Source organism: Lacerta agilis, chromosome 14 (assembly GCF_009819535.1).
Source record: "Lacerta agilis isolate rLacAgi1 chromosome 14, rLacAgi1.pri, whole genome shotgun sequence".
In the NCBI taxonomy this organism is placed as follows: Eukaryota; Metazoa; Chordata; class Lepidosauria; order Squamata; family Lacertidae; genus Lacerta; species Lacerta agilis.
The window spans coordinates 18603920-18631371 of NC_046325.1; the positions used below are offsets into that span (position 1 = coordinate 18603920).

General features: G+C 45.4%; 1 protein-coding gene across 1 annotated transcript; it reads right to left on the reverse strand.

The window, feature by feature from the left end:
- Positions 1–1363: 1363 nt before the first annotated feature.
- Positions 1364–25742, reverse strand: LOC117059095 (cathepsin D-like). Its single transcript, XM_033170605.1, has 9 exons — positions 25422–25742; positions 18047–18197; positions 17520–17643; positions 14376–14494; positions 10324–10523; positions 8210–8338; positions 4225–4420; positions 3287–3385; positions 1364–2397 (listed from the first exon to the last, which is right to left on the reverse strand). The coding sequence occupies exons 1-9, from the start codon at positions 25481–25483 to the stop codon at positions 2134–2136; spliced, it is 1344 nt and encodes a 447-aa protein (XP_033026496.1). The 5' UTR covers positions 25484–25742; the 3' UTR covers positions 1364–2133.
- Between the last annotated feature and the right edge of the window lie 1710 nt (positions 25743–27452).

Sequence of the window (27452 nt, forward strand, 5' to 3'; positions counted from 1 at the left end):
TCTCGCTGTGCCTTTGGGGGCTTTTCAGCTGCTTTTCTTTGCGCAAGGAATAACAGGCAGACACTGCCACTTTGCAAAAGGCGGCCCAGATGATGTTTATTCGTGCAACTGCCACGTGATCAAGGGGCTGGCCCTAAATATTGTACTGTTGTCTTCCTGAAATAGCTGCACCCCCTTCATTGGTGTCCCGGAAAACAGTTACCTCCCTCAACCTCTGCCAAGCTACTGTGAAGGTTGTTTTGTGCAGTTTGGCTGGCCCTGAGCACATCAATTCACCCTTGTAAGAGCATATGTCCGAGTATAGTATAGCATCATGTGGATTAGACACAGACACAACACAGTGGCCAGCCAGAACTTTTCAGTAATCAAAGGCAAAACAGGACTTCTTAAACAAAGGGCGTTTATTTGTGGGGCTGGGAAACAGAACAAGAACACAACTAGAAACATTAGGAAACAAACACAAAAGCTTAGTAGGCTAGCTTAGCTAGAAGAACTCTGACTTTGCTTGGGACGTGAGATGCTATGTCAGGGCAAGAGTCTTAAAAGTTGCAAGAATTCTTAAGAACGTTATCAATCTCCTTGGGAAGTGCACATTGATGTCATGGAGAAACAAGCCACCCTGCCTGTCCTTCTGTAATGTCCAGAAGGACTTGCCACCAACTCCACATGCATCATCCTCTCCATCGTGCTATGAGCCACTTATGGGCCTGGTCCACACATTCCTAGCAGCTGTGGAAGCGAGGCATGGGGACTTTATAATGGAATGGCTGAGATTCAGGGGGCAAATACTGAAGGGTGTTGCAGCTAGGATAGGCTGGCATGCCACAGCAAGTGGGGGCCTGGGAGGAGTGCTGCAGTACTCAGTGAGAGAGTGAAAGCCTCTCTCCCTCCCCTCATCAGTCCCTAGTGCTGCTCCTGGCAAAGCAAATCCAAGCACCTTCCCATGTTAGGTGAGCTTTGATCCTAAGCATAAACATTTCATCTTCATTTCAAAATGCACAAGGGCTTAGGAAGCATCCTCATGAAGGAGAAAGGAAGGCATGACCTACAAGGGCAGCCTTCCCCAAGGTGATGCCATCCAGATGTTTTGGGCTACATCTCCCATCAGCCACCGCCAGCATTATTAACCCTTTCTGTCTTGTAAGTTTCTGTAGCGGCATTTCAAGCTTCTGAAACAATGGTGGATTCCAAAATCATTTTTATATTGGTGTGTTATTTCCTTCCAGACTTTATTCTTTTATGCATTGCAATATTTGCACTATGTATATTACAAATGTTCATAGCTCAGGAGCAAGCACACTAATACTGAATTATTATTGGTCAACGCTAAATCAGTGCTAAAGAAAGCAAAGCAATTCTCTCTCTGTGTGTGTGTGTGTGTGTGTGTGTGTCTGTGCCCGCACACAATTGTCTCCAGTACAGTTCCCAAGGGTAGCATTGCTAATTGCACAAAATTACCTTTTCTGTGAGTACGCATGTAGGATACATGTTTGCACATGCATGCATGCATGCATACAGACACACTCGCAGATCTGGTAACAAAGTCCTGATAACCTACATCTCTTTTTTTGCTAGGCATGCCAGAGACTGAATCTGGGACCTTCTGAGCACAAAGCCTGTGCTATGGGCTCAGAATGTTACATCACCTTAAATATCCAGGGGTGACTCATCAAGCCGTGAGCTATCAAGTCACATGAAGAAAGCATTATCCCCCACCAGCTTGTTGATCCCATTGTCTGTGGCTCTCCTGCATTTGCTGTAGAAAACAGGACTCTAAAAGCTGCAATTCCAGCCACACTTACTTGGAAGAAAGTCAGCGGAATTACTTCTGAGTAGACATGCATAGGATCAGCAAGCTGGGAAGGAGGATGGAAGAGGAGAACTTGGTGGGAGAAGCCCTGCACACAGCAATGTATTTGCAGTTCAAAGGGGAATTGCCAAGGTGCATCATCTTTTCCTCTGCCACCATGAGGATTAGAAACTTGTATTTTTTTTTAAAAGGAGCTGTTCTGAGAAATAGGGCGACTGCAAATCCCATGCTGTGGAACCCCACCCCTGGTGCTATGCAAATACACACACCCTGCTTCTCAACCCTGCTGTGTTCCTGAATTCAGCACTTGGAACATTGGACAGCTAACATCCTGTCGGATGGGCGGTCGTGGTGGCTGCAGCTGTACTCGTGACATCTGGAGCCGGTGTAGCTGCTACTGCAGCTGTAGTTGCACCGCATATGGTTTGTTTGGAGACAGCTAAGCCAACTTGGTCATGATCTCGGTCAAAGACTGAGTAAAAGCGCCGGAGGAAAACGTCACCCAGGATCCAGAGTGGTCCGGTGGGCTTAGGGATGTCAAGACTCATGAAGCCGCTGAGGCAGACAGTCACTCCTCCTTGGCTTATCTGTGAAGATGGGAGGGAAATAGCACAGCTCAATGGGAGGCTATTGCAGGAGGCTTACAAGCTTCTAGAGACTTTAGGCAATGCCACTATAGTACTTTCCGCTGAGTAGGGATAGAGTAATTTATCAGTTTGAATATTTCCCTTCCCCCCATTTTTCCATCTTAAATTCAATTCCCCACACCTCTGCATTATTTAAAGAAAGATCCTCATGAAAATTCATTAGCATTTAGTGGAAATTTCTCCCTATATTCATAGAATCATAGAATAGTAGGGTTGGAAGGGACCCTGAGGATCATCTAGTCCAATGCCCTGCAATGTGCAACAATTCTCATTTTCGCATGGAAATTTCCCCAACACACACATTTTTGCAAGCAATTTAGCTTATTGTAATGGATTTTTTTGAATGTTATTTCCTGAACATGTGCATTTTTTATGCTCACTTTCCCCAAATGTAGACATTTATGTATGTATTATTTGGATGGAGAAGTGCGGATTTCGAAAGACAGCTGTGTTTGGTCTGCATATTGTTTCAAGAAGTGCAAATTAGGGAGTTGTGTATTAAAATGCTAACCAAATTCCTCCCCCACCTATACTCCTGAACGAGGTGTGGTCTCACTCTTACTCAGGAGTTCTGAGGAACATAGGAGGCTGCCTTATACCGAGCCTGACCCATGGGTTCACTTGGCCAGTATTGCCCATTCGGACTGACTTTCACTGTCTAGGGGTCTAAGGCCCCATCTGCATTATACACTTAAAGCACCATCGTACAGCTTTACATTCATAGAATCATAGAATTGTAAAGTTGGATTGGATCCCAAGGATCATCTAGTCCAACCCCCTGCTAAAGCCATCACCATTTCCTCAAAGGTCTTGTGTTGGTCTCTCTTACCTGGAGAACGTAGTCCTTTGGTGTCAGAGCGAAGGGCTTTCCACCAAGATGAAAAGTCATGTTTGGTAGCTCAGGAAGTTTACTGCAATCTATTGCATACTGTGGTGGGAAAAGGGAGAGTGCCATGAGGAAGGGAAGGGGAAGAGATTGGACAGCCATTCTTCTCTCAACACACCTCTTCTGCTAGGGCATTTACCCCAAACCCCACTCACTCCCACCACTGCGTTTTGCCAGAGGTTGAAGGTACTAGACTCCACGGCAGATGAGGAGCTGTCGCTGAAAATGGCATCCTTGGGATTGCTTCTTCTCTCCTTAGCCAAATGCAGTGTGTCGCATAATCATAGGGCGACCCCACAGTTTGATGCTGCTCCTTGTCAAATAACCTTCCCGCAAACAAACAAGAAAGAATGCTCAACAAATGCCAGACATAGTCTGACCTCCATGCTAAGCTTTGTGCAAGCAAATCAGGATAAATGATCAAAAAAAGAGGTGGTCAAGAAGAGCCCCAGGGTCAGGGAAGAAAGGCAGGTTTTGGCCTCACTGCAAAACTGGCCTCTTAAGTGCAGGACTTTAAGGTGCAAATACTGTAGTAAGATTTCCAATTCATATGGAAGAAAGCAAAAGAATGTTGGGTATACCATTGGAATAGGAACAAAGTCTGCTTCTCACCTCTGCTGACTCTGGTCACTGAAAATGGTCCTGCATAAACTCACCCCTTCAGGTGCACAACCCTAGCCTGAGTTCTGCTTCTTGGTCACATTAGAGTGTGATGGGATATCACACTGGCATAGACAGATGGACAGCAGAGAGAATAAGCCAATGAAACCAGAACCAAGGGGTGGATTTGTTAATTTGGAAGGATCTGCATGGAGGGTTTTATGTTGTTGTTGTTTTGGATGTGTTGTTAAAGGATCCTAGACACATTCCCTCTTCCTTACCTGCCCTCCCATGATATGTTCAGCCCCAATGGCCTTCTGCAGCTCTTTGATTTCATCACTAGGCCCTGTGATAAGAGAAGTGCCAGTGTCCACAATGCCTTGGCAACTGTCCTTGCACAACTTCGTTGAATTGTCCTTGTCAAACAGCCTCCACGGCCAACATTTTTCACTCTTGGATTGCTTCTCCACAGTTATCCTACACAGAGGGGAAATGAAAGTGGTTGGCAACCTTTATTCACAGTGTTTTGGAGACCTGGTGAGAGTTGAGAGGGCACATTTGTGGCCAGACAACCAGAAGCTAGTGAGGAGGAGGACTCTGACCACCAAACTCATACGCACCGCTGAAAGAGCTTGGGATTGGCAGTTTAAGATCTAGTTCTCACCAACAGCAGATGAAGTGGATGAACCTGTGTCTGGGCTGTTCCTCTTTCTTCTTTACACACACTAATTGAATAAATAAATCTCTGCTCCAAGAAAACTAGCATATCAGGCAGGGAGTGTTGTTAGGGGCCTGAGCCCTTGTTTTTTTTTGGGGGGGGGGTTTGCACTGAGCCCCAGTAGGTTGACCAGTTCTGCATTCCCAAAAGAGTACACAGATCCGCATAAAAATTGCATGTGCTGTTTCTCTCTATACTGTTACATTTAAAGCCCTTTTAACAAGCCTGGAAAATCTTAGGAACTACTGTAGCTGAGCTCACATAGCTATAGTTCCCAGCACTCTTAACAAACTACAGTTCCCAAGGTTCTTCATGACTGTTAAAAGTGGTCCAAGAGTGCTTTAAATGTAGAATATGGATGTGAACTAAGACCTCAACCACCCACCGTTTTAATTTGCCTATCGGCAAAATCTGGGTCATGGGCCTGTGTCCTGAGTCTGTTTTGGACCTAGCAGTGTCCTTGATGTCAGGTTTCCAGCATTTCCCTGAAGGTGCTGCGTGGATTGATTGGAATTTTCCGCTTCCGCTCAGCACATATTTATTTTTATTTATTCATTGAAAAACATTTAATTTCTCATCTTTCAGCTTTTTTGCCTCCAGGGCAACTTACAATTAAAAAAAAACCTCCACAACAATAACAGAAATAATATCCAAGAGAACACGTAAAGTACAAAAATAGCAAAAACCTCAGGAAACAGGAGCAGCAAGTAAAGTACTGTGTAGCTGAAAGTTGGTTGAAAATGTAGCAGGATTGCCCTCTTGTGGTTATTGCTATTCTTGCAAAACAAACAACCTATTGAATACTGTACTGTATCTTTTAAAAAAAACAACAACCCGGGACCATCAGCAATGTTGATAGCATTTGGAGCTCCAGAAGTCCTGTGTTACACAAGTACTCAAAGCTCATGATTAAAACTGAGGCTCTTGAAATGGTTTTATACTGGTTGTTAGATTTCAATACTGCATTGCTGATTTCTTGCATTTTTGAAATTTAAGTTTAAATTTTATTGTAATATTATGCTGTTTCTTTGCTGCCTTAAAAAAGGTAAAGGGACCCCTGACAATTAAGTCCAGTCACAAACGACTCTGGGGTTGCAGCGCTCATCTCGCTTTACTGGCCGAGGGAGTCGGCGTTTGTCCGCAGACAGCTTCCGGGTCATGTGGCCAGCATGACTAAGCCGCTTCTGGCGAACCAGAGCAGCGCACGGAAACACTGTTTACCTTCCCCTATTTATCTACTTGCACTTTGACGTGCTTTCAAACTGCTAGGTTGGCAGGAGCTGGGACCGAGCAACGGGAGCTCACCCCGTCTCACGGATTTGAACCGCCAATCCTCCGATTGTTTACACCACAGCGCCACCCGCGCTGCTTTGGTGCTGCCTTGGGAGGATGTAAATCAGAACAATGGCTTGCAAATTACACACACACACACTCTCTCTCATACTCTACTATGGTGAGAATACCAATTCTTTATATTGCTACATTTCTAGTCCACCTTCCCTCCAGGTAGCTCAGGCAGTATAGATGATTCCCCTTCACACACACACGTTACCACTGCAGCAACTCTGCAAGGCAGGCTAAGCTGTGAGATAGTGACTGGCTGGTCCAAAGTCATCCAGTGAGCTCCATGACTAAAGTGGGGATTCGAACCTTGGTCACAGAGATCTTAGCCTGACATTTTGCACCATGGTGGCTTTGACCTCGTCAGGGGAAACCAAAAAGGCCATGTATATCCGGTGAAGACATCCCCACCCACTCTTTGATGTGAACAACACCATGCTAATGCAGCTTGAAATGCAGTGGGCAGGAAAATGCCCTCACCACATCATAAGTCCCTAATGTGAACATATCCTAAATCAGCACAACTGCTCTGCAAAGTGGTTGTCTGGAAAAGCCAGAATGCGATTTAGGTTTAGGGCGAGAGCCTTTATCTGAATTACACCAGCCCAGCATCCTTAAGACAGCCTTCCCCAATTGGTGCTTGCAAGAAGTTTAGGACTACAACTCCCATCAGCTCCAGCCAGCACTGGCTGATGGAAGTTGTAGTCCAAAACATCTGGCAGGTTGGAGAAGGCTGTGTTTCTCCACTGGCAGAGATGAAGTCACGCTGGCAAAACTCCGCAGATGGGCCAGCGGAAAACCCCACCAGGATAACTGCAACTTGGCATCACTGAGAGGAAAGGACTGCTGTACCCAAGAGTCCAGAGGGTAGAGGATTTCCTGCAATAGGCTTCACATTTATTATTTAAACACAAACATTTCTCATAGATGGCAAAAAAGAGATATGTGGCCTTGCTTAGAACATCTTTTTCAGGTGGGGGGGTATTGCAATCATACTGAGTAATGGAAATGCAATATATATTTTCTGTTAGGACATTAATTTGGATGGATGCAAGCCTGAATTATCTTATCAAACTCCCAAGCAGCTAAATCTGCCATTTTAGACACCGATGCCACCAAGGAAGCCTGTAATGTTGAAATATGTTTGACAATTATAACTATTATTCACTGATGACTTGAAGTGCTATTCTCTAGGTCTATACCCAAGTACCATCTGTAAAAGTGTTTTGTTCACTGCATATTCAGGATGTCAATGGTTTTTTTAAAAAAAAATTAATGGTTTGTTGTTTGAATTTTTAAACACTGGTGGTTTTAAATAAAGCAGGAGTTGATTTCTGGTTTATTTGTCTTCTGGAATCCATATTGGTGGCAGCAGGCATGGCTTGAGGGTGGGGAGTGTGTTTGTGTGGCTACAATCAAAAGTGGGTAGAACAAAACCTTCAACTCTTGCCTTCGTGCAAGAATTTATATTCTGAAAGGACTTCCAGTTTATATATCTGGAACATATTTTTGAAAAATATTTTGTTTGTTTGTTTGTTTAGGAAATGTCTTTGGAGTTCAGCAACTCCAAGAATATCTCTTCCAAAAATAAATAAATCAAAATTTGGATTTGGTATACCATCATGCTTATTAATTGCCGTGTGCCAAAGACTGGAAACCTACATCTGGTGTTAACTATCCAACCTGGGCAACTTTAGAATATACGTATACAGCATCTTTGGTGGGTTGGACAATATTAGGATCAAAATATTTGAAAATGTGGGAGACCCTTGAAACAATTAAGTTGGTTAGAAAGAAATGGAATATAATGTCTAATAAAAATTAATTTGATCCACTTTCGCATGCTAAATTGACCTTGCAGGGAAACCCAATTATAAAACCGGACAGTTCAATAATGCACAGCAGAGGCTGGTCCATTGGGGCAAGAGTGGCACTTTACCCAGCAACCTCAGTCTGCCCTCACCCAGCCTTCACTTGCCAGTGCAGGGGGTGGCAGCATTGCCTGTCCGCTTCCTCCTTCTTAGTCTCAGTCTTGCCACGCAACAAAAGACTTTCTTATTCCAGCATGTGTTCTGAGGTAGCGTTCAGTTCTATGGCAGCTTTTAATTGTTTTGTTTTTATGTGCGCCATCTTGGAAATGTGAATGACTAAGCGGTACATAAATCTATCCCAGAAACACAGATCAGGAACTAAATGGCAGCACTCACTTGTCTATCTTGATCTGCCAGTAAGCCTTGCGTGACACTGGGATGTAGTGGAGCTTCCCTTCATAGGCATCATGGTTGATATCTCCGAAAACCACTTCGCCACCGTTGTTTTCGTAGCCGTTCGCAGTGCTAGAAGAAGAATCAGAAGGGTAAAAAAGCGCTTCTTCTGAGGAGCAACAATGGGTATGTGTGTGGAGCAGGCAAGCAAGAGAAAAGGATATTTTATTTACTTAACAAAACTTGTGTGCCACCTAACATTGGCATAAATGCATAGATTGCCTCTGGGCAACTTAAGTCCACATTCATACCTTTAAAGCACTATGATGCCACCTGAAACAGTCATGGCTTCCCCCAAGGAATTCTGGGAGCTGGTGTTTGTTAAGGGTGCTGAGGATTGTCAGGAGACCCCTGTTCCCTTCATGCAGCTACAGTTCTCAGAGTGGTTCAAAGGGAACACTTGGAATTGCAAACGGTCACTCAAATCCATGGGATTCTTTTAATTTTGTTCCTTTGATAAGCTTCACCTGCCGATTTCTGCATGTTGAATTTCTGTTAAAGGGTACAGGAGCAGGTCAGGTCATCCCAGCCCCTGGTCAGTTGGCAACCCTGCCTAGTGGATAATGGACTCTGATGAGCAATGGCTGCTCCATGCTCCTGTAACATGTCACATCCATCAACTGGGTGGGGTCTCAAAGGGACAGTTTGAATCTGAACAAACTGTGGCGTGAGCTTTAGTGCTGACTGAGAAAGGTTTCTGAGAAGCTCTTGGCTGGCAGAAATAGCTGTTTAAGATCTTGATCTTGAGGGTATGGGCCAACACTGTTTTGGGGCTAGGAATGATTGACCATGGCCTCTGGGTAGAGTGGCCACCTGGCGTGCTTGTTCATCACCTACTGAACCTGTATAACTGTAAATACATAGGAAGCTGCCACACTGAGTCAGAGCAATGGCTAAACTTGCTCAGTATTGTCTCTAGTAACCAGGAGCAGCTACCCAAGGTTTCAGACAAGAGCTCTGCCTGGAATTGCTCTGCTAGCAATTGAACTTGGGACCTTTTGAGCTCTACAATTGTTCAACAGCAAGGACACTACCAAAACAATGTTATTTTCCAGTAAAAAGAAGCAGACCCAGTAAAGCTGTCATGTTACATGAAACACCAGAGTGATGGAGCCACCTGCCATTAGATGAGGAACAACCGAGAATGCACAGAAAATATCAGCAGCATCCCACACATGTACCTATAATGTGTGACGGTACCCACCCATAATATATACATGGCAAGATGTACTGAACCTGGCAATCAACATCCTCTTTAATTGTATTGTATACACAGAGGCATTTCAGAATCCTAAACCAGTCTTTGTGAGTCACTGAAAAGAAGAATGTTATGCCAACTGGAAAACTGACAGCCCAGATTCCTGCATAAAAAGGTGTCACCTAGAGCTACCCTGCTGCAACAAGATGACTCAGCGGCTCAAAGTACCTCTTAATAGCTTACTTAGGCCAGAGTTTGCCAACCTTTTTGGGACAGTGGACGCGTTTGGAATTCTGATAATTCAGTGCCAGTCACAAAATGGCTGCCATGGGGTGTGTCAAGTAAGACAAAATGGTGGCCACATTTAGAAGAGCAAAAAGGAGCAGGCATGTTCCCCACCCCCACCAATGTGGAAATTGGCCACCACTGTGCTTGCTAAGAGAAGCTCTTTGTTCTTCTCTTCTATTGAGAATGGAGAAAGTGTGCCTAATCCTAACATCCAATGAAATGTGGGCATGTTTTTGAGGGCATGTTCAGTGTAGGAGAGACTGAGTCAATGCAAACAGCAGCTGAGAAGGAAAAGCAAATAGTTTTTCATGCATTGTAAATTTTTGCCCTTGGAGATGGTTTGGAAACTTCAGTTGGTCCAGAATAGGGCAGCAAGATTAACTGGGACTCGATGGTGTGATTGTATTATGCCAGAGCTTCGTTAACAGCTACATTAGTCCTGCCAATTAATTCCAAAGAGTCTACTCTGATTGTGGCTAACATTGGATGCAACTCTAAAGGGATGCATTGGGACTTGGGAAGGGTAAGACTGAGATGAGAGAAAGGTGGAGGCAACATGAAGGTTTCCTACTTGCAGAGATGGAAGGAGAATACGTTCTTCTTAAGCAGCTTATTCTTCATCATGTTATCAAAGGGTGGGGTGATATTGTTGACTGAGATGCTGGGGTAGCCCAGCCCCATGATGCCATCAAACTTTGCAGCTACAAAAACCAAACCTGGCAGATCTGTAGCCTCGGCAAATGTCTGGTTCACAACGGTCAAGTTGCCAATCTGAGGAGAGAGAAGTTAAGCATCATGTCTTCTGCTCCATCGAACAGATACTCTCATATCTCTGAACTAGAAAAACTTGATACCCGCTACAACGCTCAGTTTTGAAAGACCAAGGCTTTAGCATCCTCTTGCTGCAACTTTAAGCTTATGGCTCTGTCCCTGAATACCATTGTGGTGCCACCTGATCCAGTGCTTACTTTCTAGTAGAAGAGAAAATGGGATTCAGCTGTAGCTGGGTTGAGGTGTAACAGGAGACTGTAGCTTCCCACTATGTGACTGAATCATGGCAAGCCACTGGGTTGTGTGCTCCCCCTCCTTCTCTTCCATGAACCAGAGGAAGAGATCAGAAATTATAATCTAGTAAATGATAGTGAAGGTAAGCAAGGATCAAACTGCAGTTTCAGATATTGGCATGTTCCGAAACATAGTTTAAGCAAACCACAGTTCCTCTCTCCAAATGCAGAGGTAACTATCTTGAAATATGCTCTGCTCTTAGGATTTGCTTAGGCAATATTGCAAAGTGCTATATTCATGAAATGATGCCGTATATATATAAATCGCCATGATGAATGTCTGAATAATTTTAATTAAGGCTCATAGCCACTGCAAGATTTTTAGTTGATTAATCATGTAGCTTTGTAATCCATCAATATAATTTAAATAAGTTTGCCTATTTTCAAAACATCTCTCAAAGTGCCTTCTGGAGGATGTTGGAGTAGTAAGCCTTAGACAATTTACAGTTTAACAAACAGAAGCTGTCACAGGTTACACTGGAAGGAAAGCCTATCTCACTTTCCTCATGCCTTCCAAAGGTAAACACAAACACTTCAGCCTCATCCTCAGTAATGAATCTGCTGAAGCCCATTGGTCATGGGGAATAATAATAATAATAATAATAATAATAATAATAATAATAATAATAATTTATTTCTACCCTGCCTATCTGGCTGCGTTTCCCCAGCCACTCTGGGCGGCTTTCAACAGATCATTAAAAACAGAACAAAACTTCAAACATTAAAAACTTCCCTAAACAGGGCTGCCTTCAGAAAGCCATGGCTCAGTGGTACAGCATCTGCATTGGATGCAGGTTCGATCCCTGGCATCTCCAGGTAGGCCTGAGATTAGCCCTAGAGAGCCACTGTCAGTCAGTATAGATATTAATGAGCTAGGTGGGCCAATGGTGTGACCAGGCGTGCCAACTCTATAGGGCGGGGGTGTCTTTGTCCTGCTCAGTATCTGTTGGCAGGGGGCCAGGCCCCCTCAGTGTTGGGGTGGAGGAGGCTGAGTTCAGTGCTGAGCACAATGCAGGCTTCTCCTGGCCACTGAAGCCAGGCTGTGCTTGGCTCAGCACTTGGTCTCCCCCTGACGATGTGACATCGCGCATCACACACACATGACATCACACGTGTGCAACATGTGTCGGGCATCCTCAACCTTGGGTACAAGATGGTTTCTCTGTCAGGATACATCTTACACACGAGTAGGACCCTGGCAGAGACTCATGCCCGACTGGCATGTTCCCTCCCTCCTGGACAATCGTTCGGGAGCTTCATAAGCATTCCTCAGCCTGAACATCACAGCAACTGATGCCAGAAGACATCAGCACACTTAGGGATCCGCAGAGGTTTGCGCATTTGCATAACAGAACTCAGCATTTAGGTTAATCTACTTTATTTACATATAAACACACATGGAGCACTTTAACATGGCTCCCTCTCTCTCTAGCATCAGGCAGCAAAGAAAAAGAACAAAGGACAATAGTCCTACTTCAGGGAACACAGTAAGACAAACATCCTGTCCACGTCACATCCCATTCCCAGTCATGTGATAGACAATAAACCATGACTGCACACGGGGAATGAATCTCCAACAACTTCATGCACATTGCTGCAGTCATCAGTCATCAGTGTGACTGCAACAACCATACAGACGTCATACACACAGTATACCTCTGTATCACCCGTTCCACCCTTGGAACTACCTGCAACTGGATTGGCCTTGAGGCTTACCATCTTGCACTTCTGACTAGTCTTGGTGTCATAACCCTTCTGACTATCAGGAAACTTCACACCTGGCTTTGTTGGGACTCGAACACTAGCCTCGTTCCTCTCTGAGGAATCAGTGTTGGCACACACAACCTCTGGACGTGGTCCAGCTTCCTTCTCCAAGGAAACAGTGTCTACCCTTACAGCCTTTAGGCGTGGTTTCCCGTCCCTTGAGGACAAACCCTGTACCCCTTTCAAGACTCCGGGTTTCAAGACCTGTGCCGGGCCACTAACCACTGCTAAATCTGCAACAGCTGTGTTAGCAAACTCCTGAGCATACCTGGTGGACCTTTCACCCTTTGTAGCTCCTTCTGAGCTGTACATCTGGAGCACCTCCTCCACTGTATCAGTGGAACTCACCTCAGTGCACCTGCCGTTTATAACAGCAACAGACTTACTATCCAAGTCTCCAGCAATGGTGTTGCCTAGGAAAGCACACAGATTTCCTTCCCATTCTGTACTGCACTCAACATCCCTAGTGAGTAAAATCAGCTTGGTATGAGGCCTGCCTTAGTACTCTGTACATGCCTCCATGCCACAGGAAGAATTTACGCTCCCTGCTTTGTGATGTCTCAACCCACATGTCAGACCCATCCATTGGCATCCTGGTTTTCCCGGGTTTATCTTGTCACTGTCCCTATCCAGGGAAAAACCTTGCAAACTATGTTTGCCGAGCGTATCGCTCTGTGACTTTGGAACCCACATGTCAGATCCAATCATTGGCATCTTGACTTTTTCCGGGTTCGCTTTGTCACTGTCAAACACCAGCAATCTGGGAGCAAAGAGAGACTCAGCATAAGGCAGATTCCCAAGTTCCCTTGTATTTACAGTGATGCAGGTTTAGTAGGTAGCAAAGGGGCCTGGCAGCTAGCCACTCCACCCGGTAGGCCACAGACAACCAGTTCTTAAGCCTTTGTTTACATGTATGCGCAGCAAAGTCAAAATGCCTTCAGCCTCACTCAGAGATTTAGGATGCAATCCCTGTACCAGAGTTATGGAAAGCTGAAGGGCTACAGGATTTGGCGGAAGCCCAATTATGCCCGTGGTACATTGTTGTGCTGGCACACAAAAATACACTCGCCACACAGAAGGTACACAGAGCCCTAAGCCATGGTGAGCTTTTCAAGAACGCTATGAAAACCTAGTTGGTTGTGTCAGCCTCACTGTTATTCAGGGGTAAAGGATAAAGGCTGTATGGGTTTTTGTGGGGTTTTTTTTAAAAAAAATGTCATTCACAATAGTCAAAAGGCAAAAATAGAAGCAGTGGTTTACTGGGATCAGGGGCCAGAACACAGAAACTGTCCCTGGCAAACAACAACAACACAACAGCTGGAACGTTCATATATGTATATAACATATTTAAATATTAGACTCTTCATCACTTTCACGACCAAAGGGCCATGGTCTCCACCATTTCATAAAAAGAAGGTGTGCAAAGTTCCCAGGAGCAACTCTCTCTCTCTCTTACAAGCTATCACAGAGGTGTGTGAACTTGTGGGCTGATGCTGGTGATTCGTTGTGAAGGGGAAGACACCCTGCATGCTTGGGTGCTTTCCCCCATCCTCCACCCCCTTCCTATGATAACTTCCAGGGCTGACCTGACACTGAAGTTACGTTCTGAAGGTAAATCATACAGAAATCTGGTTGAAATTAGTACCCTGGCATTTCCGCTTGTTTAATCCACAGGGAACGCTTCTTTCCCTTTATGGAAAGTTTGCCTTTGTGTCGAGACACTTCCTTCCCCCACTGGTTAAGCTTATCCCGTCTCCTGGAGGAGAAGCCAGGCATAAAAGCCCCCTGTACTCACCCTCAGAACATCCTGGCTCAAGAATCCTTTGAGACTCCCGCTTCCATAGTGAATGGCAAATTTGGAGTCGTTGGCCTTGTGAGTCCAGGAGAAAAAGCTCCGGTAGTGACTGTGTACCCCTGAGGAGAGAGAAAGCAGCTGTCTGTGTGATGGCAGGATAAGGGTTGGTTTCAACTCTAGTGCTCCCAGGAACATTACTACTACTACTACTACTACTACTACTACTATTAAAGCTTATGGTTTCTTTAGCAGCAGCTACTTTACAGGTGACACTGTCCTGTTACCATTCAACAACTGCACAATCTTTTCTTGAGATCAAGAATAGTATAAGGGCCTTCCTCCCTAAGGCTGCACAGCAAGGATGGGGAAGCTCAGGTCAAGTGAGGCCAACTAGGGATACTGGTGTGGCCTGTCAGGCTGTTATTCCCCAAGCCCCCACCTGACATCATCTGGTGCCAGGTGTGAGGTAAGTAAAGCCAGGGTTGCAAAGGAATGACAGGGAGCCTTAGAGTTATGATGCTCTGGTGGTTCAACTGCAAGTGGGGTTGGGCACCTTTTAAAGTGGGCACCAATTGCCAAGCCTCACTGGAATCACTTCCACTCAGGAGCAGAATTCAACCTGCAGCTGCCAAGGTTCCTGCTGAAAGCCCAAATTCAAGCCTTGCTTTTGGCAGGAATCGTTGGCTTGAATTTGAGCTGTGGCTTACAAGGGGCGAGGCAGTGCAGCAGAAGTTTGAATTCAACCCAGGAGTCCCAAGGAAGATTAGTGCACTTCCGATTCTTCCTTTGAAGCAGAATCGCTTGACATGGTATGATGTCATGGGACTGGCAGCTGGCCGGCCCAGCCCTCTGGCCAAAAATAGCCAGCGGAGGGTGGGCCAGTGGCCACATCTACTTCCTCACTCCTGCTCTAGAGCACTGATAACGGCAACACTTTGAGGAGTGGGTGAAGCATAGCCTAGCAGCCACTTCACCCACACCCCTTATAATGGCCTGCCAGCAAGTTCTCTTGTCTCAGGTGGAACCAGCTTCTCAAGTCATCCACCACAGGGGGCTGATTGGCATCTCTTGGGTTGGCTAGATTTGGCCCAGGAACATCATTACTATCGCTGACCCTAGTATTTTCTTCTGTTTATGGAAAATTTATGGAACTGTCATTTGGTGCAAGACGCTCAGGACAGCGTTTATTCCGGGCTGCTTCCAGAGTACTTCTTTCAATTTCCCATTCTTCCAGTCTTAAATTCGGTTCTACAAATTTCTGCAGCCATTTGCAATGTTTAGAAAAACAAAACATCCTCATGAAAATAATTCAGCATTTTAGTGCAAAGGTCTCCTAAATAATCACCTATTTGTACATGGTATTGATTCATGTGCACATTTCTGTAAGCATTTTTCCAAATATAATGCACCTGAATATGGGGTGTGTGTGTGTGTGTGTGTGTGTGTACACACACATCTCCCCCTAACATATGTTTTTTGTAAACACTGTTAGTGGGAGACTTGCATCACAACATTCAGGTAAATGGAAATTATGAAGAGATGTCTGTGTTTCAGTTCTCATATTGTTTCAGAAAGGGCAAATTTGACCGATTTGCCTTCAAATGCGAACTGAATCAGATTTCTTCCCCATCCCTCTTCCAGACTGATGCCCTGAGCATGAATAAGCAATTACACTTCTCCAGGAAGTGAGAAGGAGAATTGTAACTGACTTTCCACACTACCACGGGTACAGTATCGTTTTCTGTGTGTCTATGCTGCTATGCTACTTCCCACCACTAGTGGGCATTGTGACAGAGCAGCTGTGCGTGAATAAAGAGAAGATTCAGTTCGCCTGAATCTATATATAAATAGGTACTTATATCAATGATTAATTTAGTGCTGAAAGCTCATTTATGTAAGTGTGATTGTGCATTGCTACCCAAGAAATATATATATTTTTAAAAGTTTGTTTTTGATCAGAAGTGCATATGGGAAGTGTTTAATTAGAAGGAAAATGTGTGCTATGACAGCTTTTCGTTGTTTTAAAATTAGCGTTATAGTGTTACAGCACTGTAAAACTCTTCCATTTAAGCAGTATTTTCCCAATATTTGATATTTTTATAAAACGGATTGGAAGTGGGTAATTTGGGGGGAGGGAGAGAGAGAGATCTTGGCAAGACAGCAACATGATTTCTTTTTATAAAAATAGCATTGTAGTAGCTGCATTCACACATCACAGTGAACCTTGATTGTGAAGATGTTCCCTCTTTGCTCCTTTGCTAGCAGAAGGGATAGCAAAACAAACCATAAATCCCAGTTTGAACAGAAAACAAAGCCAAGCATCAATGGTTTGCCACTGTTGCTCGTGTTACAGGAGGAGCATAACAGGAGCCATCTCTGCATTCATAGTAAATCATGATCTATGATTAGGAATAATTAACTATGGTTGGTGCTTGTGAACTGCAGCACAAAGGGCTGTATGGTTTATTACACTGGCTCTCATAAAATAAAAAACCTATAATAGTAATCTATAGAAACAACCAGAGTACAGTGGTACCATGGTTCTTGAACAGCTTAGTTGATGAACAACTCGGCTCCCGAACGCCGAAAACCCAGAAGTAAGTGTTCTGGTTTTCGAACGTTTTTTGGAAGCCAAACGTCCAACGCAGCTTCTGCTTGAGTGCAGGAAGCTCAAATCAAATGGGCCTTTTCAGTGGTAGATCACCACTTGTAGAACTCTCTCCCCAGGGAGGCCTGCCTGGTGCCATCTTTATCTATTTTTAGGTGCCAATTCATTTGTAACCAGGGTTTTAGCTCTTAGTTCGAAGGGTTTCAGACAATTGTGGCCTTTACAGTGGGGTGGGATCTGTAAGACCCATCTTTTATATAGAATCATAGAGTTGGAAGGGACCACAAGGGTCACCTAGTCCCTCTATGCAATGCAGGAATCTTTTGCCCAACGTAGGGCTTGAAGCCATGAGCCTGAGATTTAAGAGTCTCATGCTCTACTGACTGAGCTACAAGGCATCAAGAATGTTGTATAGTTGTGTTTTCAGGTTTTTGTCAGCTGTTTGTTACACTTGGTTTTAGTGTTTTGTTGCTCTTGTGGGTTTGCTTGGGGTCACTTTTGTGAAGAAAGCCAATAAGAATAAAAAATAAACTTACAGCATGCCAGGTGAAAAAGGCAACATTTGGAGGAGGGCACCCACAAATTTGACGAACCAGTATCGAAGACAACATTGAAGCACTGTTTTGGGGTTCCAATGCAGACCTGTCCATAGTATTGTGCCTAGGGTAGAATGGGGAAGGAAGGGGTCAGCACAGAATTCCCAAAATGGCCTCCCATTTCCCAGGGCTGGTGCCAGGTTTGACAGGGGGCCTGTACAAGGTGCCATCTGTCCTAGTTTCTGTCCCTACCCTAGGGAAGGTGAGTGGGCACTACTGGGGGTTGTTCCACTAGGGCAAAAGGGACATTGCCCCCCCTACAAGCTTAGCCTACCCCCACCATTTGGGGGGTCAGGGGGCACGGCCCATCAGCTTCCTTCCCCTCAGAAATCAGCAGAGAGGAGAATGGGGATAAAACTAGAATTAATTGGTGCCTGTCAGGGGCTTTGCCTCTGCCTCCTGTTGGGCTCCCTGCCTTCCGCCCTTCATGTCCCAATGGGCACCATCTGCCACTCGTGGGCACTTACATCCATGTAGTTGTGCAGGCGTTGGCTGGCGACAGAACCTTCTTTCGAGGGAGTCCCAGACCTCACTCTTCCTCGTCTTAACAACTCAGCGATGGGGAGGCCTGAGCGGCCAAACCGGCTTCGGACTGAGGGGAACTTCTGCAGTGGGATCCTGCCAAGGAGAGGAAAATAAGCAGAGTAGAGTTGTTGGAAGGAATGCATTATTAGGACCGGCCCTTTAGTTAGACAGTGAGGTGGCCGCCTTAGACAGCAGGTTTTAGGTGCCATGAAAGGGAAACCGAATGTTTTGTTTACTACTATTATTTAAATATTGTATTGGTACTGCCAGGGACCTCAGATTAGTGCTTGTGGGTTTTTCAGGTGCCAGAATTGCCCTACATTTCCTACAGTTTCCAGCGAAGAATCCTGGAAACTGTTAAGGGTGCTGACCCTCCCAGCCCTAGAATGCCCAGTACCCTTAACAAACTACAGTTCCCAAGGTTCTCCATGACTCCATGGTGTAAGAGTGGATTAAATGCATGGTGTGGATGTGACCTCAGTTACACAGACTTGAGGCTTCATTGCAGTGAAGTACAGGAACTAAGTGCTTGAATTACAGGAGGAGAGGGACCTTTCCCCCCTTACTGTTTTGTCTCAGAGCCTAATTATTGTTTTTAGAAGTATGGGGACTAAAATCTGAAGGAGTTAGTTGAGGAGGGAGGCTTATGGATTTAATTATGGGACCACTTTCCTGCATAATGTATGCACTTAAATCGCTTTCGCAAAAATACCAACCACCTGGAGGCACCTGAGATTTGAACAAGTAAAGTGGATTAAAGCGCTCTATTGCCCTAGTGCAACAAATCCATTTTGGTTTTGGTTTAGGAAAGTGATTTGAACATGTATTGAAACATGTGGAAAGGACAAATGAATAATGGGAAGACATATTAAAAACCCTGCTCGCAAATCAAGACGAATGCAGAATACTCAATGTTGTATAATTGCCTGGTGAAACCAGAACAAATACTCAAGCAAGTTTTGACATGGGATGCTTCCAGATTGTTGCTATTTTCTGGTGGGATTCAGTCACATACTGGAAAATTCTGAATGCCCAGTTATAGTTGATTGGGAGGTCTTGCAGAACAAACCCACTTCCCCAAAATATACAACTTTTTGCCTTAATGAAAGTGACAGGGAAATGTGGGAAATTACAGTCAAATATAACTAGCAATCATAGGGCTAGTTAATGCAAGAAGGGGTTAAGACCACAGAATTGCTAGATTCAGCTGCTAGCTAGGTCATCTCCCTCACATGGTAAAAGAGCAAACAATGTGAACTCTGAGATAGGACATGCCTGAGCTTGCACGCTACAAGCTCAGACCGCATGCTTAGAGCTATTTCTCTATATTTTGTACTCCAAGATTCCTGCCTGTGTTCACTTGCTGCTGTATGAATAGATGCATGAACCCGACCTTTGGAATGTTGTAGGTAAAGCATTTTAAAACTTACTAAGGTTTGTAGTCTGATCAATCCTAAGAGGGGTAGAAACATGGAAGCTCTGGTAGTGGACTTAATGGGATATTAAAAGGTTTAACGCTCTAAATCCCCACGCTACACTATTGCTTGCTTTTGTGACTTTTTAAACACTACCGGGGGCTTTCTCTTGCTGGAGAGTATGTTTAGCCCTGAGCTTTTGATCTAGAGATCTGGCCAAGTATTTTATGTATTACCCTACACAGGTGATCTATATCTACTTGCCTGCCTGCCCGCCCGCCCCCCACAGGAAAAGTGTGGGATACCAACTGCTTTGATGCAATGTCATCTAACCTCACCATAAACAAATGGTAATGAATCATCATTAAACAGCCAATGTCATCTGCAAGCAAATCAGGATGATTGCTCAATAAACAGGTGGCCTGGAAATGCCCCATGTCTAACCACCATGTAAGCTTTGTGCTGGTGTTATAAAAATTTAGGTTCAACCCCAGAAGGGAGTCCATGAACCTGGGGGAGAGCCTTAGTAGGGCTCCCCTCCTCTCAAGAGCACTTATGAATAAAATAGAGACGATACAGAATCTCCCAAAGCAAGGCGATTGCCCTGTATTTTATTACTGCTGCAGCAGGGTGTCTTGCAAGCAAAAGACCCCCAACAAAGGTGTGCAAGCTCCTATATAGACTTTTGAAATTCCCCCCCCTCCAGCTCAAGACCACCCCTCCATACATTAGAATTACATCACAAATTGGGAGGGTCTGGTGGCAACTTGGACCCTGCCCCCATGCCTCTTGCCCTCCACAAAAAACCCATCAAGTGAAACAAAAGATATTTACATTTCCCTATATCCCAGCCAAGTTAATAACACCTTTTTGTCTGACACTCAGATATCAGGATGCCAGAGATTATCACTCAGCCAGAGGGCTGCTGAGTAGCTGGAGGGGCAACCCCCCCCCCTTTGTTCGTGAGACAAAGAAATAATTGGCCAGTTGGAAGTCAGGCCTGTCTTCCTGTGCTGGTTTTCAGACATGTTGTCTTATTTGTTTTGGTACATTAATAACAATTATTATATATAAATAAAAGCCCTTAAAATTCTTACAACACTGGCAAATATACATGAATGCTGAATATAAATGCTGAATATAAAGGTCAGCTGGAGGAGCTGAGGCTGATGGGAATTTTAGTCCAGCAACATCGGAGAGCCACAAGTGGTCCCCCCCCCCCAATTTCCTGTGGTGGGTAGTTGGTGATGAGGAAGCACTTGGCCAAACAAACTAAAACAGACTTCGGACACTAGCTATGGGGCCCAGGTCTAGGATGCCTGGGTTATTTGGGAAAGGAATGGAATTAATTATTTGGGAAAGGAGGGGGGGGTGTTTGCAATTTTTGTGCAAACTTGTGTCATGGGCCTTTGCTCTGAGTCCTTTAAGAACATATAACAGTACTGTTGGACTCCAGCTACCATCAGCCCCAGCCAGCATGGGCAAGGAGAGCTGCTCATACCACGCATCTCAAGCACTCTTACACTATTTTACAGCTTCCTCCAAATAATTCTGGGAAGTGTAGTTTGTTAAAGGTGCAGAGAGTGTTTAGGAGATCCCCTCACAGAACTATGACTCCCAACACCCTTAACAGTTTCCGATATTATTGGGGGGGGGGGAGCCATGACTGTTCAAGTGGCGTAAGAGTGCTTTAAGTGAACGATGTGGGATATGGCCTGGTCCAGCAACACTGGGAGGGTCACAAGTTCTGCATTCCCGCATTTAAGAATGGCCCTGGGTTATTTTAGAAGGGAGAGGGTGTCAATGGGGTGACAGCAGTACAGTGGTGCCCTGCTAGACGAAAATAGAGCGAATTTTTCGTCTAGCGAAGCGGCAATGGAGCACGGAGGTTTTCGCGCCAAAAAAAATATTTTTTTTCCGTCTTGCGAGGCAGCCCCATAGACTTTTTCGTCTTGTGGGGCAGCCTTCCGCTAGACGAATTCCTTCGTCTAGATAGTTTTTTGTCTAGCGAGGCATTCGTCTAGCGGGGCACCACTGTACTGAGCCAGAAACTGGTAGGGCACATAAAATTGCCACCTTTTTTTCCTAGCCGCACTCCTGCAAATAAAATAATAATAATAATAATAATAATAATAATAATAATAATAATAAACCCTGCTCTTCCAAAAGCACACAGAGCAGAATGTAGTACTGTAGAATCCTATTTCTGTGACTGGCAGAAGTTTTTTGCTGCTCATTATCAACCTCAATCAAGTTCTATTTTACACACACACACACACAGTATATATGTCTGTCTAGAAGACTAGAAGACAAATAAAGAGCTGCCTCTACAGGCTCCTGGATGCCCTAGGAGTTTAGCGTGGCCTTGAGCAAAGGAAGACAGATCTTGGTACAGATCTCTGTATTCAGGACAGGGCAGGCAAAAGTCATGCAGAGCATAACACCCACCAAGTTCTTTCGGGATAATCCCATTTTCTTGCCAGGGAAAACTCCCCACCCACGGGGGTTCCAGGCAGTCATCTGAGCCCTATGCAAAAGAGGGAACTGATCCCTCCCGTGTGGTTATGAAAGAGGCAGCGAAGCACATCCTCTCCAGCAGGGGCTGCCTCCTGCCAGCTCCGATTTCAACCCCAGGTGAAGGGCTGGCCTCACGCCCCAGCCCACATGTCCTGCCCTGCCTGTTGATGAGCAGCGCAGCATATCTGTAATTATCTCCCTTGCCCATCCCTCCTACCTACAGCTGGGTGATGGCCAAGTATCGGTGTCGTAATTACAGGGACCTTCTTAACGAGGGCTGCTCTCAGGTGTTTTGTTTTGCTCTTTGGCTAATGTATTCCTACCTGGGCTGGGAGGCGGAAGGATGTTGGCTCAGCAGAACGGAGCGCTGAGCGTTGAGGCCGTGCACCTTGCGCAGACAGGATGTGCGTGCTAGGTAAAGGTTTGGTGTGACGACATGCGACTCCCACCGTCAAACTGATGACCTAAAACTCCCCACTCAGAAAACAATGTGCTCGTGCCTCGGCTTTGGTAAGAGGGGTGCCAACTTTTCTGTTTGTAGTATAACCCGCCTCTGTTGCTCCTGCACCTTTGACAGCGTGGTGCAGTGGTTAGGTTAGAGTGCTGGGCTTAGGACCACCTGCGTGACCAGGGTTCTTATTCCCAGTCAGCCATGAAGCTCCCTGGATCACCTTAGTCTTGGTCAGCCTAGCCCACCTTGCAAAGTTGTCGTGTGGACAAAATGGGTGGGGCAGGGTAGAATGATGCCTGTCACCTTGAGCTCCTTGAAGGAAAGGTGGGATTTAAAATTTCAGTTTGACAGGCAGACACTAGCAAGCAATGACATTTAGCTCCGTACCCAGAAAAAGCTTCAGTAGCTGGTTTCCACACATCAACCTACTGTTAAAGACAGAGGAGCATGTCACTTGGCAACCCCACTCAGACTGGCAACGCTAGGGGATCCACCAGTGACCTATTTATTTGGCATGCTCCCTGGTTTGTTTGCACAATGCTTATGAGGGGGTTTAAGACTGCCTCCTGTTTTTATTGAGCATTCATTCTAATTTGTTTACAGGGCGGTTATACGGCAATCAGCATTCATTCTGCAGAGCCTTTAATCTACTTGTTATGCACCTGAATCCCTCCAGCAAAATACCGGCAGTCTGGATGCACCCCTAGAAAGCCAACATCGTAGGAAGTCCTGCACTAATCCAGTCCTCTCCTGCACTGGACCCTCCACTATCCCTGAGGTCCTGCTAGGAGAGTGACCCATTTTCTTGTCTCAGCATCTATATTTTTAAAGCAGCTGTCTGACAGACACAAGTTCAAAAGGCAAAGTTTTCCCAGGTATGGAACTGGAGCATGAGGAAAGCTTCTTCTGTTGAATCTTTGCCTGTAATTCAGCACAGCAGTCTTCAAGAGGGGGAAAAGGGTGTGGTAACCTTGTTTTCAGCATAACTTTGCCTGCCGCTATAATTTAATCCAAACCTTTATTCCCGAGAATCCTGGAGTTCTAAGCCTGGCTCTTAATGTTGCTGCTGCATTTCACAAGGTCTTCCTCCTTTCACAAAACAATCTGCCTTCTTTCTTCCTCCTCACCTCTCTGGGGCCCATCTCCCTCTGCTTCAACGTGCTGGTTTGCAATACCAAGAGATTTCTGATCTTCCATACTAACCACTAGTCCCTTCTCCCTTCCCAGTCTGTAGTGGAAAACGATAGTGAGTTCCTCTTCTCTTCCACAAGAACATAGGAATCTGACTTACACTAAGCCAGCCCATTGGTCCATCTAGCTGGGTACTGACTGGCAGAGGCTCTCCAGTCTGGGGACCAGGGATGCCAACTTGAATAAAATATTTGGGATGTGTGTGCCAGATAAACCCTGCCTCCAATCCTAGTGCTGGTGAAGGTTTATTCCCCTACCCCACTTTTTATCCCCCAAACAGCTCTGTGAGGGTGACTGGTGATTGGTCCTTGGCTACTCTGAATTATTAAAGCTAAAAGGGGACTTGAACCCAACTCTTCCAAAACCCCAAATTTCTATGCACCCTGTTGCCTCCTCCCCCTCCCTCTTGCCTAAAATCAACGAGGGTTGGCTGCAAAATTGTGCATTTGCCTGCTTGGGCATATTTTTTAGGACCCACCTTATTTCTGCGACAGTAAGTTGTCTTAAATTGCTTTTAAATATTGTTTTGATTGTTGTAACCTGCCCTGGGACTTTGGGGTAAAGGGCAAATTAACAACAATAGCAACCTATGCTGGCTGTTTAGCTGTGATAATCAACATTCATTCATTCATTCATTCATTCAACAACAGCAACAACAATGGGTTTATTGCTTTACCCTCCAAGTCATCTGAATTAGGTGCTCCTAGTTTAATTTTTTAAAATGATAAGCATCTGGAAAATGCTTCCTCACTTGTTGTAGCAGAACTCCGTAAACCTGCCCAGTTTGTGCTCTCTCTCTCTCTCTCTCTCTCTCTCTCTCTCTCTCTCTCTCCACTCCAATGTCAGAGGTTTTTGCCCAATCCCAGCTCTCTTGCCATTGAGCAACCTTTTTATAAGTTCGTTTACAGGGCTTGTCGGGAAACAAAGTCCAAACGTGGAAAAGAAGGGAAGGTAGCAATGCCCATCAACTCTGGTATCAAATATTTTATTGTGGGGGCTGAAGGGACCTAAGCCTCTAGGAGTTGGTGCCTATGCTGAGGACATTCCCAGACCTAACTGGAGGTGCCAGGAATTGAACCTGGAACATCCCCATGCAAGAAGAAGAAGAGCACCTGCTTTGCATGCAGAAGGTCCCAGGTTCAATTCCTGGCATCTCCAGGCCGTGCTGGGAGAGGTGCTCTGAAACTCCGGAGAGCAGCTGCCAGGCAGTGAACACAATACTGAGCCGGGTAGACCAATGGTCTGACCCAGGGCTCATCCAAACTTCCACTAGTGCTGTGCCTAGAAAGTATGGGTCTGAGCAGCTTTCCTCCTGCCCTACTCCTTTCCAAGGGAGAGCCCACTCTTTAGTGATAGGTCAGAACAAATGGCAATCCGGGGGAAACCCAAATTGCCATTTGCTCCGATTGCACCCTAAAGATTCCCCTCCCCGGGGGGGGGGGGGCATAGCAGTGGGGAAAGAGTTAAGTGCAGATAAGCCCTCAGTATACCACAGCTCCCTGTTCTACTAAAACTGAGCTGTCTCTTTGCCTTCCACTAGACTGTACGCCTCTTTCGGGAAACTCAAGCTACCCATTGCACCAGCTGATGCTTCAAATTAAGCTGTGTTGTCCCGTCATCTCCTGGAGGTCTAGCATCCCTGACCCACTCAAAACTGTCACTCCACATAGGAGTCCTAGCTACTGGAACACCCCACTAGCCTCTCCCACCATGGAGCTTAAGAAACATCTTGCTTTCTCTCACCGCATCAGCCCTTGAGCCCCAACCGCCAGCAGCAGCAGCATGACACAGAACCGGCCTCCCATCTTCAACTGGTCCTTTTGCAACCTCCAGCAGTGTTTCCTTCTGTCTTGGGCGCACCTGGTTTACTTGTCTCAGGGGTGGACTAGATGTATATCTGGACCGGCTGGGTAGCAGCACAGTGAGTGCCTCGCCCATTGGTCTCAGGAATGCTAGTTGTAGATCCTGATTGGTTAAGAAGGCAGTTATTTCCTGCAATTATTGGGGTTCGTGGTTCCAATAGGTTCATCCTGCAATTATTCCATGCACTCATGGAGACAAATTGTTCTGATTGGCTAAGAGCACCTGGGATGAGGGTTTCACCTTAAGGAGGAGGAATGTTGGATTTCTAGGGTTCAGAATCTGATTGGCTGTGTGGGAGGTCACCTCCTGGATAGTTTGTGGGCCTCTGTTGATGATTGACTGGCATCCCCAGGGGTTCATCTCTTCATAGACTGGGAAATCTTAAGGTAGAGGAACAAAATAGCCCCCAAAGTCATCAAACAGGCAGGGCAGTTGTGGACATCTTCCTTGTGGTTCTCATTAATTATATACCCCATCATTAGGTCACAGTGGGGCAAAGCTTGGAAATTCCCCTTTTCCCCCTTGGTCGTGGATTTGGAAAACCTTTAAATAAATATACATCAGCCCCAACAACATTCACCTCGGAATTGTCTCAGACTGAGGAGAAGCAGCCAAAAGGTGTCCAAGTCCATGCAATCATCTTTTTAGAGTTGGGAAAAAAAGCACCTGAGCTCAGTCTGAAGTGTCATGACCTGCCCTTTAAAGACAAACCAGAAATTACGGTGTGATTCATAAGAGCAGTCCTGAAAAAAGCAGGATTGATCAGGTTGGAATGAAAGGATTTGCAGTGCAGACCTTACCTGCCAACTTAATGGAGCAGCGCTGTGAGAACTGCACTTGCTGCTGTAGCACTGCTTTGCTAAGCAGGCCAGAACCAGGACTGCCTCAGAAGTAATGGCTTTTTCATTGGATGAACAGGCAGCTGTCTGAATCTTTTTTTTTTTTTTTAAATATCCACAGGCCAGAAGAGGTTCTAGCCACGTGGCAACCTTCCTCTGCCAATGTCTCTGCAACCTCACATGATTGGCCACCCTCACCCTTCCCCATGTTTTCTCTCTCTAAACCAGAGCTTTCCAAACTTTCCATGTTGGCGACACACTTTTTGGACATGCATCATTTCGTGACACAGTAATTCAGCTTTACTAGCAAACCAGAGGTTAAACTAATTCCTTTCCAGCCCCGGGAGTAGAGGTGGCTGTTCGCAAGACACACCTACACACTACAGACGACACACAATTTGGAATGCTCTGCTCTGAACCATTTACAGTATAAAACTCAGCCCTGTGGCCTCAGACAACAAAGTCATGCTTGGGGTGTGGCAGCAGTGGCAGGTCTTCTGGTGGCAGAGCTTAGGGTGCCATTAAAGGGCAACACACTGTCAATTATTTAGTTTATCACTTGTTTTTACCTTTGGAATTTTCTACCTCAGATGCCAAATTGGGTCATGCCATCTCTGCCTGAGCAACTTAATTGTCTCTCAGCTTTCATTTCCCATGTATGTAAAATGGGAATAATAGCGCTCTCACGCTCTCTCTCTCTCTCTCTCTCTCTCACACACACACACACACAGCTGTGTTCATGAGTTAGGAAATGTTTTCCCTCAGGTTTTATTTTGTACCAAAGCTCACCATCACTGAGGCCCAAGGGTGTGTTTCCATGTGCCAGGACTTTGCTCTTGGATCATGGAAATAACAATGCCTCTAAGCATGTGCAGAAAGACATTTGCTATGTAACATTTTTATCAATAGTAATGAAAGCCTGTTCCCATGAGCCATGTGGAACTTTGAGGTAGGCTTTATTAGCTCTGGCATCACATTAAGCCCTGGTTGTCTCCCCTTGAAGCACTGAAATAAGCCTGGCAATAAAACCAAATCGATAATGAAGATAGTGTTGTCTTTTAGCCACAAGAGA

Bases quoted from the DNA above. Each gene is read 5' to 3' on its own strand.
- LOC117059095 (XM_033170605.1), bottom strand. From the start codon at position 25,483: ATGGGAGGCCGGTTCTGTGTCATGCTGCTGCTGCTGGCGGTTGGGGCT. The intron at 4,421-8,209 runs GTGAGTGCTGCC...CCCTCTGTGTAG, and splicing joins TGGCAGATCAAGATAGACAA to GATAACTGTGGAGAAGCAAT. The intron at 2,398-3,286 runs GTAAGAGAGACC...CCATCTTCACAG, and splicing joins CAAAGGACTACGTTCTCCAG to ATAAGCCAAGGAGGAGTGAC.